An 18,114-nucleotide genomic window follows, 5' to 3' on the forward strand; every position below is an offset into this window, starting at 1 on the left:
TCTACTCAAGTTTGGCATACAGTTTTACTTTACGAGTGATAGGTTTAAATGGTGGTAATACACTATGGGTGTTACCAGAAAATTAGCGAAAACATGAAAAAGCATTGTAATCGAGTGCCTCGAACTAAAAGGAGACGGTGTAATATGAGCAACAATTCAAGCTTAAAAATCGGCAGACACATATCAATAAGAGTTTTCAACGTTTTGGGGGCGTGGCAAAGTGTTTTTAGGTCATTCGAGACCAAGGTATTGACGAGACATACACTAAAACTGTAGGAGCCGCTGTGCCAGTTTGTGCGTAAGAGTGTAAATAGATCAGGAAGCAGTTAGAGATCAGGAATATACTCGTAAATCGTAAGTCCCAATTCTCTAGCACTTATAGTACGAGATCACAGCGAACCGACGAACAAGGATAAGTCGACTTGGATCGTTATCCTACATAAGTCGGAAACGCTTCCTTCCAACTGTTGCGTACTTTCCGCCGAATGAAACAGTGTACTGTGCGAAGGAAACTACTATATAATGAAAGTATACTGGGATCGTCCGATTGTAACAACTTATACATCAATCAAAAGATATTAAAATTCTAAAAATTCTAGACGTTGTTAAACAGCTTACATTTTAGTTATACAACTCTCTTTGGAGGGAAAATGGCTATAAATAGCTACATTTTGTTTACTCGAATACCGAAGATACCGGCATGTGCTATTTGTCGTTAGAAAGGTTTTATGAAATACTTACGATTTTGTGTTATCATTTGTCGTAATACCATCATTTAAAAATAATGGTCAAAACTTTTTTATAACGATTTATTTTAGTTTTTTTTTTATTTTCTTAACAATAACGCTTTTACGTTTTTTTGCACTATTTTAGTAACTTGGAATTGTTATTATCAGTTCCGCATATGAAATTTAAATTCTATGACTTCTGGGAGTGTAGGTAAATTATAGAACGATGATAAAACAAAAACTTTTAATATTAATCAAAAAATCGTCTTAACAAGGCAAAAATGCTGTATGTCATTAGAAAGGTATTTTGAAATAATTTGTACTCTTTACTAAGATGATTTGTCTTATTAGTATCGTTTAAAGATTATGACCAATAGTGTTTTTGTTCCGATTTTTGTTCAACTTTGTGCCAATTTTTTAAAAGTGGTAATAACGATTTGGGGGTAAGCCCCATTTTAAAAACAAAAACTTCTGATACCAATCAAAAACACCTTTTAACGAGGTAAAGATCTAATGACGATCGCACCTACACCAAACAAAAGTTCTGAAATCAACTTTTGTGACGAAAATGTATTTTACGATCTACTAAATTAATACATTTTCTTATTATTTTTACATTCAGCACGCTGCTACTCAATTTGCTTGGGCTTAGCTGTAAAATTTTTATAAAGCGTGGCGAATTTAAATCGTTTCGCAATCTTCACTAGATTTTTACCTCGTTAATAGGTGATTTTGTTAGGTTGTACTTATCTTAATATTTTTGATGAAACCTGTTACATGACGGCATTATTAAAAAATAATCTCCATCCGCTATTAAAAAAAAATTATGCTGACCTAATTTGTATCTTTAATTCAAGACTCATAAAACATTCTCGATCAGGATCACTAGGCGAGTTTAACTAGCAACGGCCATCAACTATTTCAGTCTGTATGAACGCAGAGATCTTGGACACTGCCGTAACGCTGAAATCTGTGTACCGTCCACATTTACTACCTATATTTATCAAAATCAAGGGCAGGTGTATATGGTTTTTTCCGTTATGCTCCCTTTTGTGGGTAACGGGTATCTGGCACTTGACTATAGCGTTCTTCTTTTATAATATATAAAAGTATATATTATATATATATATATATACAGTGTTTCTAATTAAACATTTTTTTATTGTTATATTTTGAAACAAACGCAAAGTGAATACGTTTTGTGTATCATTATGGAAATTGTGTTTTCTGTTTACCGTACACTTAACGTCGATGATGAGTAAATAAATGGATTTTGTATTTACATTGTGCAAAAGCTTGTTTGCCCATTCAATACGTTCCTTTTAACCGTTTGGTAAGCAAGGCACATGCACAAATGCAAGTATACACAGGCGGAATCATACATTTCACGGGTATGTTGCCTTATTTTATTAAAAAAGGAAAAACCTTGGCGACCCAAACACTCCATCATGGGGTATAATGATTTCAGTCAAAAGTATGCAACGAATTCAAGTAGACTTCTACGACTCCATAAAGTAGTGTACAGACGAGTCATCTTGCCTCGTCCGAGTGTTCCTTTGCCTGTTTGGTTCTTTGTTTTTACGCGAAAGGTCTCTCAGTTTTAATGCTATCGTATGTAAAAAAATTAAGAATGTAAAAAAAATTAGGAAAATGCATTTATTTAGTAGATCGCATAACACATTTTCGTCACAAAAGTTGATATCAGAACTTTTGTTTGGTGTAGGTGCGATCGTCATTAGATCTTTAACTCGTTATAAGGTGTTTTTGATTGACATCAGAAGTTTTTGTTTTTAAAATGGAGCTTACCCCCAAATCGTATTACCACTTTTAAGAAATTGGCACAATGTTGAACAAAAATCGGAACAAAACACTATTGGTCATAATCTTTAAACGATACTATAAGACAAATCATGTCAGTAAAGCGTACAAATTATTTCAAAATACCTTTCTAATGACATACAGCACAAACCTGCAGCTCTAGTGGTTTGGTAGCCAATATAATGATTTTTTACAATAGTAGTAGAACTAAAGTTCCTTATATTAAGCTGTTTAACATTATTTTCAATTTGCAGGACTGTCAAAAAGAGTCTGGTTATGCACAAAAAGTAATAATTTTTTTACTTTGGTATTTAGACAAATCATGTTTAAAAGACTAAATAGTATTTCGAAATGCCTTTCTATAGACATATAACTCAAGGGTCATTATTTTATTGTTGACATTTAAACGAGACTTTTTACAGCAATGTTTCATACGCCAAAACTTGAGGAAACTCAAGAACTATACAGCTTTAAATTTAATTTGAAATCATTAGAGCCGGTTTTGAGCAATCAGAAAAATAGCTTATAAATAATAATAAATAACAAAAATCGGAATGAAAGAAAACTTTGCCAAGCCATTTTCATAATCTAAGAATATTGTATACCAAGACTCAAAAATATCAATTTGTTTGGGAGAAAAAGAGTATAAAGTGTAAAAGTGAAAATTCTGGAGAGGAGGAGAAGGCCATTTGCGGAATTGAGCGTGGCACCCTGCTATAAACATGCGCAGTCCGAGAAGCTCAAGAACCTGCATGCTAGTTTAACACGGGTAGTGGTAGCGGAAACGCTTCTTTCGACCTTTTACATAATTTTCCACAAATCGTGTGCAGCGCAAGTTTGTTGCGCGAACTTGCCACTTACACTATAACGCTAAAAACTACCTGAAACTGTAGGTTACAATATCTAAAAAATGTCAAATAAAATATATTCGTCTCGTTAATACCTATCGATTGACCCGAAAAAAGTTTGAATATCTTCATCTCTCTTTTGTTCGAGGCACTTAAATATTTTCTTCCTTGTTTTATAAGTGGATTTAAATTACATTGGACAAAGAATAAATAATTGTAGTACCAACCTGGGCTTGCGTAAATAAAACTCTTCGTTTTCTCCTTTGCGCTAAAGGAAACTGTAGTGGTTTTGTATCACTTACGCTGCATGCTGCTAGTCCACTCATATTTCCCATGTGGCTCATTGTCCCACTGGCTGACGAGCTCATAAGGCGAGAAACTGAAATAATTATTTAAAAATTAATTCTCATATATTCATTATAACATTCTGGGTATTCTCTAAAAAAAAATTTCTGGAAGTTTGACCGAAAAGGTCAGCAATAAAGATAAAAATCTTCTATGGTCTAGACAATTAAAAAAACACCATAAAGTCTATATATTCATAATCAGGATCACCAGCCTAATCGTTCTAGCCATGTCTGCCTGTCCGTCCGTATGGACACTGAGATATTGGAAACTATAAAAGATAGAAAGTTGGAACTTGGCAAGTAGATTTTTGAGCTTCTTTTGCAGCGCCACGCCGGTGTGTATGTAAATAGTTGCAGGACGAAATGCGCGGCAAAGCGAAAAGCGCTACCGGCGATTAGGGAGGGCAAAGTGCGCGGTTTACTTATTCTATTTAATATTTAACTCTTTTATCTCCAATAATTCTCGATACCAATTTCACTAAACTAATTCTGATAAGTTAAATCGTTTTCCCATTATTGAAAACCACTAGAAAAGTATGATAGTTTGTACCCGTAATGTTAACGGTATATCATTCAGTGTTCCCATTAGTCTGGGACCGTGTGCCTAATGCTATTTTTGCGTTTTTCAAGCGATTTCCAATTTAAAAACGGTTATCCTAACATTTTAACTTAACTTATTATGAATTGTTTATATAAGAGTTGAGTAACGGATATATAATAGGCGAGACACTCGAAGAGAGTTCCGTATTGTTTTTACATTTATTTTCTTATTATTTTTAAGAATTAAAAAAATTAGTGCTTAGTATTAGAGGTCTCAAAGGATTTAATACAAAAGAAATTAAATCAATCTGGTGAGCTGGAGACATCGATTTTCAACTTTTTGAAGTTTTCAGTTTTTTTTTATAAAATATGCAAATAAAAAAAATTAAAAATATATTCCTTTTGTTTAAATCCTGTTTTGTTCTGTAAATAGTTTTTAAATCACCAAAAAGTGGGAACGACGTAAAAGAAGTTTCAGGTAAATCAAACATTTTAACCTTGTAAAGCTGTATGTCTTTTAGAAGAACGGCCCATATGAATAAAAAATTGTTATTTTATTCCGTACCCCCTGTGGCTTCAATATCAAAAAAAAAATGTTGGCGCTCACAATTTTTATATCTTGTTATACCTCTGGAATGACATTAAAAAAGTTTGCACCCCTCTTTAACGTCACTCAGAGAAAATTGTGACGTTTCCAAATTGAGTATTTGTATTCAATCTCAATCTGAGAATGCACTGATTTTAATAACAAAATTTGGCGAAGAAACTCATTTTGAGAAAGTTTGAACTCATTTTGAGAACAAGAATTGGCATCGATCACAAAATTCAGAATTTGAAAAATGACTAACTCGAGAATTAATATTCTCATAATGAGTAACCGAAAAATTCAACAAGAATGTGCGAATTGTCATTTTGAATTATGGACCGACTTAACTTCGTTGCGTCTATGGTTGTCTCTCTCTAACTATTATGTGTGTAAAGTAGTATGCGCTGCATTTCTTTGTCTGTTGTCAGTTGCCGTATGATTTAGTAAGTTCAAGACGTTAGCGATGACTGCAGAGCTATGAAACAATTTTAATTTCTTTCGGACATTCCGAAACTCGAAGATAAGTTTAATTTTAAATGTATTTATAAAGTGCCTAAGCATGTAAATCAATATGTATGTGGTTTTCTACGCTATTGTTTACATACATAAGTACAATGTACTCTTATGTTTATATGTATTTTTCTAATGCACATTAAAATATTTGATATCAATGGTTTCTTCCCAGCATTTTAGCTCTTTGAAAGACTGGACAGCTAAGGGATAATATATCGTAAGTATGCTGCTATGTATTAAATTTCAGAATAAAATTTTACAAAATATTTTTTCCTGGGAATGGGTGGAATGGGTTAAAGTACAAAAGTTCTTCATTTGAGAATTTAGAATTTAATATCATGAACTTAATTATCAATTTGAACTTTGATTGGAACTTCTTAGTCTGAGAAAAGGGGATACTCGATTCGAAAATTCTAGCTAAATTATTTTGTAAAATGAGTAAAGTTTATACTATTATTAGGCATGTTCAGAAAAGAGCAAAAATGTACTCAATTTAAGCTATTTTTTTTTAGAAAATTGTATTAAAAGGAAGTATTTTCCACCCAAAGGGAGAACTTTTGTTCATACTGAATTTGTGAGTAAAAAACTACTCCATTGGAGTGCAAATTACTTGAATAATTCTCTCTGTGCAGGAACGCTTAAATCTGTCTGCCGGCCACATATTGAAAAGTCGCGAGGGTTTTGTTTTACAATATCGCTTTGCTGCTGAATATATCTATTTAAGGCTACTATGTATCCATAAAACTGTTACACGTCAATTACTCTAGGTTAAGTTCAGAAAGCAATAAACAGATTCCAGTGAATAAATTTAAAAAAAAAATATATATCTATTGTTCTTTTACTCCTTCACTTTTTTTTATTATTTAAATAAGTACCAACATTTTTATTATATCATTTTTTTAGACAAATATAAAAAAAAATGTCCTGGATACCTGTACTTTGCTATTTACAATTTTGGTCGTGTTTGTGGTGGAAAGGAGGTTGGTGGGGAAAGGGTGTGAATAGCCATTTATGAACACACTTGTCGTCTTGTATAGACTTTAGTCCATACAAATTCTACTTGATGTTCCTTTCCTTCTTTTTTACACTTGGGAGCACGCCTTGAGGCTTAATGCTGCAGGTAAAAGGGAATAGACAATAAGCAATCGTCGGTGCAAAATGAGTGCCAATACTTAGTGTATCATGTAAACATTATTTTTTTCTCTTTTGCGACGGTTTTTCAGAATTAACCAAACGTAAAATTCTCCTTTAATTAAAGTTTTTAACATATTTTTAAAACTAAAGGCCAAATGGCATTCAGACCCAGACATATTAAATCACAAGAGGTCGCTATATCAATGAAATGCAGATCTTATAATTAATATGTATAATATAAATAAATACTTTACATAAATATATATATATATTTTAGAAAAATTATATATATAAATATGTCTCTTCTTAGAACTCTGTTAACACACATAAGTTCTTACCAGAACATTGGCATTGGAAAAAATAATTGATTTTGAATTTATTTAGCTGTCATTGTTTACTTTAGAAATGGAAAGATGATTGTTGTTTCTTGCTTTTATGACCCTACCGCTTCAAGAGGATATTGTTGTTGTATAGTATGAAAACAATAACAACCTTAAATATATGTGAGTATGTACATATGTATATATTTTGTTTCATGCAGACCCATATATATAACATATAGCTGCAGTTGTACCCTTTTTAACATATCCCAGGTAATAATAAATTCACTTCATTGGTTGTAAGCTGATTCAGGCTTCTTTATGTACATATATACAATGACTTTTAAATTATCCTCTTTTAGGTATAATATTTTTCAGTTTGGAATGCATTGAGACGGTTTTATTATGTTTGTAATATCTGTTTCAAAGGTGAACCCAAAATAGTAAAATGGAATACAGTATTTAGAGCTCGTAAATAAGTGTAAATTCTTATTTCTGAACCAATTTGTATTCGTCAGATTGCTACAAGTAGAAAAAAAAAGTTGGTCGTAGGCGTGGTAAACATATTTTGTGTATTAATAAAACCATTTGATTCTGTTGAAGAATATCTATACTTTCTAGGGTCGGAAACGCTTTCTTCTTTTGATACATACAGATTTTTCGACAAATCTAATTACCATCTTAACCTAAAAATAACGGGTATAAAATGTTTTCATTCGTCATAAGAGTAAGCTTTCGCCTTAATGAGATGGTGAGAGCAAATCACTTGTATTTAAGCTTGTTAAGAGGTGTTTTTCTTTGGTATCACAAAGTTCTGTTTATAATTTTGGGGTACATACAGCATTTTTTGGTAATCAAGCGACTACATATATTAGCTTTCTCTTGGTTTTACAAATTACTTTGACCTGACCTCTAACGCCCACAAATAGCTTCTGGAATTTAAGTACTAGATAAAAATTGTACCTGATACATATGTACATACATCCTTAGCCAGAAAAGGTAGACAAATTTCCCTTAATGTTATGGATTTTTAAAAAAATGGCTGCCCCGCCGACACAAACGCCCATAACGCTTAGATCTGTCTACCAAAGATTCAAATCATAAATCATATCAATTAAAATAAAAAAAGTTTCTTACGCCTACGCCCACAAATTGCAATAACGCTTAAATCTGTCTGCCGCCCACATTATTATATTTCGAAACAGCGCTTTACTTTATTGCTTTACTGCCTATATATCTTCATTTCTCCTTTTCCCCCTTAAGCTGAATAACGAATATTCCAGACTTTCCGTTTTTTATACCCTTGCAGAGGGTATAATGATTTCAGTCAGAAGCTTGCAACGCAGTAAAGGAGACGTTTCCGACCCCATAAAGTATATATATTCTTGATCAGCGTCACAAGACGAGTCGATCTAGCCATGTCCGTCTGTCCGTCCGTCCGTTTCTACGCAAACTAGTCTCTCAGTTTTAAAGCTACCTTTCTAAGCTTGGATATAACATTTTTAAAATAGTTCTGAATTTCGAATTAAATTTTATCAAAATCGGACGACTGTATCATAGCTCCCATAGAAACAATTAGTGCTTAAATAATTTTGAAAAATTATATCTTCGGTGTTTTTTAACTTTTAACTTTCTACGCTTGGAAATAACATTTTTTATTTGGTTTTGAATTTCGAATTAAATTTTATCAAAATCGGAGGACTAGGTCATATAGCTGCCATAGGAACGATCGAAAAATTAGTAGGAAAACATGAAATAAAAATTATATCCTTTGTGTTTTTTAACATATAACCCTATAAGCTTGAAAATACAATTTTTTAATTAGTTCTGAATTTCGAATTAAATTTTATTAAAATCGGACGACTATATCATATAGCTGTCATAGGAACCTAGGAACATAGGAATCGTATAATTGGTGGGAAGTAATGTGAAACAAATTATAGCTTTTAGGTTTTTTGACATATTATCTTATAATATTGGGAATATACATTTTATATTTTTAAGAATTTCGAATTCAATTTAATAAAATCATCAATTATTTTTTATAATTGCAAGGGTATACAAACTTTGGCTTTCCGAAGTTCACTTCCATTCTTGTTTTTAGAAAACTTTAAACTAATTACAGAACTATGGGGACAATATTTCAATTTACTACGGTAAAGTTTTGCTGAAAATAAAATATAACGGTCGTTGTATTATATTAACTATTCTTATCCGATCGTTCCATCGTCCATACGATAAAGTCGTTTTCAATAAAAATTTATTCAAAGTTTGAAATTCGTATGATATTTCAAAAAGAAGAAGTTATGTTTAAAAATCCGAAATTATAATTTTTTACATTTCTTAAAAGAATTTTAAAAACCGTTATTCGTAAAGTAAAAGGTTTTACTAGATTCGCGGGAAAGTATGTAACAGGTAGTATGTAACAAGTTCTTAAACAGGATCACTAGCCGAGTCGATATAGCCATGTCCATCTGTCCCTCCGTCCGTATGAACGCTAAGATCTTGGAAACAGCTAAACTTAGCATGCAGATGACTGGGCTTCCTTCGCAGCCTAGGTTTATTTTAGTTGGGTGCCACGCCCACTCTAACCCTAACAATCTGTAGAGCCTACAGTTTTTATGATAGAAATAAAATTTTATCCGAAATGTGTTTGTCACATCAATACCTATCGACTGACCTAAAAAAAATGTGCCACGCCAACTCTAACGCCCACAAACGGTTAAAACGCTTAATTCTGTCTGCCGCCCACACAACCTTTACTGAAATAGCCGGTAGATGGCGTCCTAAAATATCGTGCCACGCCCACTCTAACGCCCACAAATGGCCAATACTCTTAAATCTGTCTGCCGCCCACACAACATCTACTGATAGTAGGTGGCGCCCTAAAATATAGTTTTGTTGCTTATATATCTTCATTTCCCCTTTGTTTCTTTAAGCTGAGTAACGAGTATCTGATATTCGAGGCACTCGACTATAGCGTTATTTCTTGTTTTTACTATTCCTTTGGGAGCTACTCAATAGCTACAAAACATGGACATGGCTAGATCGACACGTGATGCTGATCAAAAATATGTATACTTTCTGGGATCGAAAACGTCACCTCAATATTTTTTTTTAAATGTTTAAAAAATACAATTTTTGTTTTTTTTTTCATATAAAATTATTCTCTTTCTTTCGGTCTTTAACTTAAACGAATCAGCGCATGTACGCAAGTTCAACAACGACCAAAAACAAAGCCACCTAAGACAGTAAACTTATCTGACATATTTATTTGCTTACTTAAATGTGGTTTTATATCTTTAACATTTAAACAGGATAATAACCTAGCTTAAATTTAGACACTTAATTCATTTGTAAGTAAATAACTTACTTGCAAATCTGGGATCGTTCGCCGTTGATCCGTACCATGATGCAGAGCTTCTCATGTCGGTATAATGACCAGCAAGTGATAAGTTGTCGGTAGGTCCGCAGTAGCTTTGAACTCCTGGGCTATGATATAAAGATCCCATAGCGTAGGGATTGGCCATAGTTGAAGTAGTTAATGTTCCAGGGGAGTTAATGCTACTACCACTTGAGTTCGACCTGAAAATATATGTTTTTGATAATTTCACATTCCGGCTTGTCCTACACAGAGTCCTGTAAAGAGCCAAAATCTTCCAAGCGTGCCACTCCTGTTCCTTTGTTCCGATTTTCATCGAACTTTTTTGCTTTTCCAGTTCACAACAACAAAACAAAATCTTCATTTGGTAACGGTTTTGTGAAAATTTGAGTTTTACCGGAGTGATAGGAGTCACAGTTGCACTGTGTCATTATTCTATAGTTAAATCTATCTTTATGATGTTCCACTAATAACCTCCTCTGCTTGGAAATAACTTTACAATCGGAAAATTGGTGGCAAAAATTATATGACAAAAAAAATATCTTCGGTGTTTTATACCCTTGCAGAGGGTATAATGATTTCAATGAAAGATCCACATAAAGTATATATATTCTTGATCAGCATCACTAGACGAGTCGATCTCGCCATGTCCGCCTGTCCGTCAGTCTGTCCGTCGGTCCGACCATCTGTCCGTCTGTCCGTCCGTCCGTCTGTCCGTCCATTCCTACGCAAACTAGTCTCTTAGTTTTAAAGCTATTGGGCTGAAACTTTCCAAAAAGTCTTCTTCCTATTGCAGGTAGTATATAAGTCGGAACCAGCCGGATCGGTCAACTATATCTTATAATTATATATAAATAATAAATGCTTAAAATGTATATCTGTGGTGTTTTTTACCCCTGCAGAGGAAATAATGATTTCAGTCAGAAGTTTGCAACGCAGTGAAGGAGACGTTTCCGTCTTGATCAGCGTCAGTAGACGAGTCGATCTAGCCACGTCCGTCTGTCCGTCCGTCTGTCCGTCTCTCTGTCCGTTTCTACGCAAACTAGTCTCTCACTTTTAAAGCTATCGGGCTGAAACTTTTCTAAACGTCTTGTATCTATTGTAGGTAATATATAAGTCGGAACCAGTCAGATCGGACAACTATATCTTAAAGCTCCCATAGGAACTATCGGGGAAAAAATTAAGGGTATAATGATTTCAGTCAGAAGTTTGCAAGGCAGTTAAGGAAACGTTTCCGACCCCATAGGGTATATATACTCTTGATCAGCGTCACTATACGAGTCGATCGAGCCATGTCCGTTTGTCTGTCCGCCTGTCTCTCTGTCCGTTTCTACGCAAACTAGTCTCTCAGTTTTGAAGCTATTGGGCTGCAACTTTCTCAAAAGTCTTCTTTCAATAGCTCCCAAAGGCACTATCGGGGAAAAAATTAAAAAAGAATTATATCTTCGATGTTTTCTAAGCTAGGAAATAACATTTTTTAATTAGTTCTAAATTTCAAATTAAATTTTATCAAAATCGGAGGACTATATCATATAGCTGCCATATGAACGATCGGAAAATTAGTGGTAAAGTAATATGAAAAAATTATATCTTCGGTGTTTTTTAACATATAACCTTCTAGGCTTGGAAATAATATTTTTTAATTAGTTCTGAATTTTGACTTAAATTTTATTAAGATCGGACGACCCTCTCAGTTTTGAAACTATCGGGCTGAAGCTTTCCCAAAAGTCTTCTTTGTATTGCAGGTAGTATATAAGTTTGAACCAGCCGGATCGGACAACTATATCTTATAGCTCCCATAGGAACTACCGGGGAAAAAAGTTAAAAAATATATATCTTTGGTGTTTTTTAACATATAACCTCCTGCGCTTGGAAATAACATTTTTTCATTGGCTTAGAATTTCGAATTAAATTTTATCAAAATCGTACGACTATATCATAAAGCTGCCATAGAAACAATCGGGAAATTAGTCGGAAATTATGAAAAAATTTTATCCTCGGTGTTTTTTAACATATAACCTTCTAGGCTTGGAAATAATATTTTTTAATTAGTTCTCAATTTTGAATTAAATCTTATTAGATCGGACGACTATATCATATAGCAGTCATACAAACGATCGGAAAATTGGTGGAAATTAACATGCAAAAAATTATAGCTTTGGTGCTTTTTGACATATAACCTTCAATGCTTGGAAATAACATTTTTTAATTAGTTCTGAATTTCGAATTAAATTTTATCAAAATCGATCTTTAGTAACACAATGTGAAATTATTGAGGATTGTTGCTGACTTCAGTGACATTAAAAAAAATTATTTCATTCTTTTTTTTAGACCATTTTTTTGACATCCGATTTTTATTAAATTGAATTCGAAATTCTTAAAAATATAAGAAATTATATTCCCAATATAATATGTCAAAAAGCTCACCAATTTTTGGACCGTTTCTATGGCAGCTTTATGATATAGTCGTCCTATTTTGATAAAATTTAATTCGAAATTCAAAATCAATTAAAAAATGTAATTTCCAAGCGTAGGAAGTTATATGTTAAAAAACAAACAAGATATAATTTTTTTTAAAATTTTTTCCCCGATAGTTCCTTTGGGAGCTATAAGATATAGTTGTCCGATCCGGTTGGTTCCGACTTATATACTGAGGGACTAGTTTGCGTAGAGACGGACAGACAGACGGACATCAATTCCTATCGACTGACCTAAAAAAAAATGTGGCACGCCCACAAACCGCTCAAAACTGTGGTGACCACAGTTGCCATTATAGAAAAATGTGTTTTTGATAAAGTATATTTGTCTAAAAAAATGTTTCCACGCCCACTCTATCGCTAGTCCAGGCACTCGACTATAGCGCTTTTTCTTGTTTTTGTTTATTCGTCAGAAAGTATGTAACAGGTAAAAGGAAGCGTTTCCGACCCCATAAAGTATATATATTCTTGATCAGGATCACTAGCCGAGTCGATCTAGCAATGTCCGTCTGTCCCTCCGTCCGTATGAACGCTGAGATCTCGGAAACTATAAGAGCTAGAATATTCATACCTGGCATGCAGATTCCTGGACTTCCTACGCAGCGCAAGTTTGTTTCACCCGGGTGCCACGCCCACACTAAAGCCCACAAATGGCCAAAAGGCTTAATTTGTCTGCCGCCCATATGACATCTACTGAAAAAGCCGGTAGGTGGCGATCTAAAATATAGCTTTTCTGCTTATAAATCTTATAAAACTTCATTATCCGTTTGCTCCCTTGAGCTGAGTAACGGGTATCTGACAGTCGAGGCAGTCGACTATAGCGTTCTTCCTTGTTTTTAAAACTTTTTCATTGTTTTTTTTTAGTAAAACAAAATCACCTTTAAAGGAGATAAACAAATAGTGACGATCGCCCCTTCATCAAACAAAAGTTCTGATATCAACCTTTTACGAAAATGTAATATACGATTTACTAAGTAAAAACGAGTTTTATATTTTTTACATTTGGAACGCTTCATTAAAATCAAACAACTAAGCTATGGCATATTGAATTGCCGGTCAATGCTCAGGCAGTGTAATATGTTCTGAACTTGTAAATGTGGCCATTTATGATGATTAATAACTTGGGTATTTTTAAAAATATGCCATGAGTTAAGGAATCTCAAGAGCTAAACACCTTAAAATTTAACTTGAAATTGTTAGAGCCGTTTTTTAAAAATAACAAAAAACAAGAAAGGAAGTTAACTTCGGCAAGTCGAAGTTTGTATACCCTTGCAGTTATAAAAAATAATTATTAATTTTATTAAATTGAATTCGAAATTCTTAAAAATATAAAAATGTATATTCCCAATATTATAAGATAATATGTCAAAAAGCCCCAAAGCTATAATTTGTTTCACATTATTTCCCACCAATTATCCGATCGTTCCTATGACAGCTATATGATTTAGTGGTCCGATTTTAATAAAATTTAATTCGAAATTCAGAACCAAATAAAAAATGTTATTTCCAAGCGTAGAAGGTTAAAAGTTTTTTAACTTTTAACACCGAAGATATAATTTTTCAATATTATTTTACCACTAATTTTCCGATTGTTCCTATGGGAGCTATATGATATAGTCGATCGATTTTGATAAAATTTAATTCGAAATGAAGACTTTTGGGAAAGTTTCAGCCCGATAGCTTTAAAACTAGGAGACTAGTTTGCGTAGAAACGGACGGACAGACGGACGGACAGACGGACATGGCGATATCGACTCGTCTTGTGACGCTGATCATATGATCATATGTATACTTCATAGAGTCGGAAACGTCTCCTTCACTGGGTTGCAAACTTCTGACTGAAATCATTATACCCTCTGCAAGGATATAAAAACTTTGAACCATATTTAGACAAATCGTGTTTAAAAGGCGTAGCATTTTGAAATACCTTTCTACCACAAGCCTGAAGCTTTAGTTCTTCACAAGTTACGGGTGTACAAAATTAGTTAGTAAAATTTATTAGGTTTTTCTAAAAGTGGTAGAACTAATGTTTCTTATTTTGAGCTGTTAAACATCGTCCAGAATTTTGAGGACAAAAAAAAAAACTGACAAACGAAATACCATTTTTATTTTAAGAGGACAAAAACCTTTTTTTTTGTGCGTATTACTTTTGAACGGTGCATCCAATTTTGACAGTTGAGGTGTCATTCGCATTTTACTGAGAATACAAATGGTTGATGAGAATACAAATAGATTGATAGCTGGGGAAATTATACCCACCGGCCCCAAAAGATCAAATATTTCAAATTTTGACTGTTTTTTTTTGTTTTAAACGGTATGGTCGACTGCATCGACTATCAGATACCCGTAACTCAGTTTAAGGGAAAATGGATATTAAGATATGAGTATATAGCAGCAAAGAGATATTGGAAAGCCATTTTAATTCGAAAATGAAAAATTTAATTGATTAAATTGAAAAAATAAACAAATGTACCATATACACTGCTCGGCATAAGTATTTTAGCGTAACAAAAGTTATGTACTTATAATTTTAACTTACTTCTTGCAAATTTTGAAATTAATGGAATGAATAATACAATCATTTTCTTAACCCATTCAGTACTTATTCAAAAAGACGAATTTTTGTCAAAATCTACTTTTTTAACTTGTTCCCTCGTCCTGAAAACCTAAATTTTTCTATTCATCTATTTATATATTACATTTTTCTACGGCGATCAGCCAAGCGAACTAGACGCCATCGCCTTTGGATACTTCTTCAGCATCCTCACGCTGCCCAACATGGGGCTTGCACCGTCGGTGCAAAAGGTATAAAGGTATATGTGCAGACGCAATTGTTCTCTTTATAAATTAAAACTTTTATATCAAATATAATATATACTTTATAAAAAATAATTAAGCTGCCTTTAATGACAATTTCTACATGTTGCACTAGCTATTTAATATGCAATACGGTGCTTACCCAAAATTGATATTTACAATGTAATAATAATAAGTAATCAATATGTTAAGATTATCCTGTATCCAGATTTTTTAGATTAAGATGCCCGTGTTCTTCGTTTGCTCTTTAGTTTATGATATTTCAATAAAGCCGAGTCGATCTAGCCATGTCCTCCCGTATGAACCCTGAGACCTTGGAAACTAAAAAAGTTAGAAAGTTTACGTTGTGGGACAAAAGCTTATTTTGCACTCCCCTTAGCTAATATTATGGCCACTGGCTCCGACAAAAAGTCCACCTGAAGTTTGATTGAAGACATTGCAGTGTCACCCCGAATATAATTTTATTTCTTTTTCATTAAAGTAGTTGAAGTAAAATGTAAAGCTACAGTTATATTTACCGAAACGGAGAGGGTGGGTTTCCGTTCAGTTCCAGTTTGCGATATGATTCTTCAATAGGACTTAAGATATCGGTTACGCTAAATGGTGTTGAATGATTACTATTAAATAAAGTATTCTGATGTTGATTTTGCAGGTTTTGGAGGTGGTGAATACTGGAAAGATTGTGGTGGTGATGTGCAACCGCTGCCGCGGCTGCTGTAGATACGGTATTTTGTGTCGATGATTCGTTTGAATTTAATTTGGTTGATGTATCCGCTTGATGATGCTGGGAAATGGCGGTAGGTATCAGTATTTCCTTTGGAGATAAACTCATAACCAGATCTACTTCATTTAATGCCGTTAAAAATTGTTTATCTCCAATAATTTTTAAATCTTTATAAGATTTGTTTTCAATTATTGATGTAAGGCCGTGGGATGACATGCGAAGTTATTATTAATAAGTCCGTAGAAGCATTTTAGCGCTAAAAAAATTGATTTATATATTAAAGCAAAATTTTTATATATTTGGTAAAATATTAATTAATTTAATTAATATTAATATTAATTAATTTAATTTGCAGAAAAGTCAGGGTTATTTAATAATAATTAATATTTAATATTACTCTTTTCAGAAAATACATTTGTAGTTTTGAAGAATTAGGTGTTAGTAAATACCTAACCTTTAATTTATTTAATTTAATGCACACAAGAATGCAGTTTTTGGGGTCGGAAACGCTTTTTTTTACCTTTTTTAAGTAAAGTAAAGTAAAGGTATAAAAAAAGGTAAAAAAAAAAGCGTTTCCGACCCCAAAAAGTGCATTCTTGATCAGGATCAATGCCAAGTCGTACTAGCCATGTCCAACTGTCCGTCCATATGAACGCTAAGATATTGGAAAATAAAGAAGCTAGAATGTTATGATTTGGCATGTAGATTCTTAAAATTTTTCAACGGCGCAAGTTTATTTCAACAGGGTATTAGGGCCGTTTTAATGCTCGCAGTCAGCCATGATCAGATTCAATGTTAGTAACACCATGTTAAATATTTAAGGATGGTTCCTAGCTTCAGTGATAACTTCATTTTATTTTATTTTATTTTAACAAACTAATGCTATTATATAATACATGATATATATACATGGTATATAATACATGTCCGATTGTTATAACCGTTACTCGTAGAGTAAAAGGGTTTACTAGATTCCTCGGGTAGAAGGAAGCGTATCCGACCCCAAAAAGTAACTATATTTCTGATCAGGATCACAAGCCGTCTGCCCGATTGTCCGTTTGTCCCTCTGTCCGCCTGTCGCTGAGTTCTTAGAAATTATAAGAGCTAGAACGGTCAGATTTGACATGCAGATTCCGGGAACCAGCTGGATCGGGCAACAATTTCTTATAGCTCCCATAGAAACTATCGGAACTATTATAGAAAAAGTTATATCTTCGGTGTTTTTTAACATATAACCTTCTAAGCTTGGAAATAACATTTTTTATTTAGTTCTGAATTTCGAATTAAATTTTATCAAAATCGGACGACTATATCATATAGCTGTCAAAGGAACGATCGGAAAATTGGTGGGAAAATAATTTGAAACAAATTATAGCTCTTGGGGCTTTTTGATATACATATTATCTTATAATATTGGGAATATAATTATTTATTTTTTTAAGAATGTCGAAATCAATTTAATAAAAATCGGACTACTCTACCATATAGCTGTCAAAATAATGGTCTATCACTGAAGTCAGCCACAATCCTTAAAAATTGCACATGGTTTTACTTAAGTTGATTATTTCTTATAACTGCAAGGGTATAAAAACTTCGGCTTGCCGAAGATATCTTCCTTTCTTGTTTTTTCTTTTTGCTATATTTGCCTTATCAATACATTTCGATTGAACTAAAAAAATGTTTCCCGGCCACTGCTTACCACCCGGTAGGCAGTAGGTAGCGATTTACAAAATCGCTTTGCTTTTCATATAGCTCAATTTTCTTATTACTCTCTTAAGCTGAGTGACGGAATCTGATAGTCAAGGCAGTCGACTATAGCGTTCTTCATTGTTATTCAATTTAATTCGAAATTAAAAAAATTATTATATTCCTAATAGTAA

At 33.2% G+C, this 18,114-nt stretch overlaps 1 protein-coding gene and 1 long non-coding RNA gene across 7 annotated transcripts in view; one reads left to right on the forward strand and one right to left on the reverse strand.

Moving 5' to 3' along the window:
* The window catches only part of LOC108035862 (homeobox protein Nkx-2.4), a 56,509-nt gene that overhangs the window by 32,190 nt on the left and 6,205 nt on the right, over nt 1-18,114 (reverse strand). For 3 of the 6 annotated variants that reach the window (XM_044092754.2, XM_050890126.1, XM_050890127.1), the window contains exons 2-4: nt 16,029-16,490; nt 10,208-10,419; nt 3,622-3,773 (exon numbers count right to left, since the gene is read on the reverse strand). In XM_044092754.2, coding sequence (XP_043948689.1) covers nt 3,622-3,773; nt 10,208-10,419; nt 16,029-16,450 — 786 coding nt within the window. In that variant the 5' untranslated portion in view covers nt 16,451-16,490. Of the gene's footprint in view, nt 1-3,621; nt 3,774-10,207; nt 10,420-16,028; nt 16,491-18,114 lie in introns of those variants that run through there. The other 3 variants (XM_044092755.2, XM_044092756.2, XM_050890128.1) reach the window with 3 other exon arrangements.
* LOC122818544 (uncharacterized) overlaps nt 1-18,114 on the forward strand; it is a 53,201-nt gene that overhangs the window by 24,633 nt on the left and 10,454 nt on the right. The window contains exons 2-3 of the long non-coding RNA XR_007765460.1: nt 5,553-5,597; nt 16,163-16,307. This is a non-coding gene — a long non-coding RNA (uncharacterized LOC122818544). The remainder of the gene's footprint in view (nt 1-5,552; nt 5,598-16,162; nt 16,308-18,114) is intronic.

The sequence above is a fragment of the Drosophila biarmipes genome, unplaced genomic scaffold, assembly GCF_025231255.1.
Source record: "Drosophila biarmipes strain raj3 unplaced genomic scaffold, RU_DBia_V1.1 ptg000017l, whole genome shotgun sequence".
NCBI lineage: Eukaryota > Metazoa > Arthropoda > Insecta > Diptera > Drosophilidae > Drosophila > Drosophila biarmipes.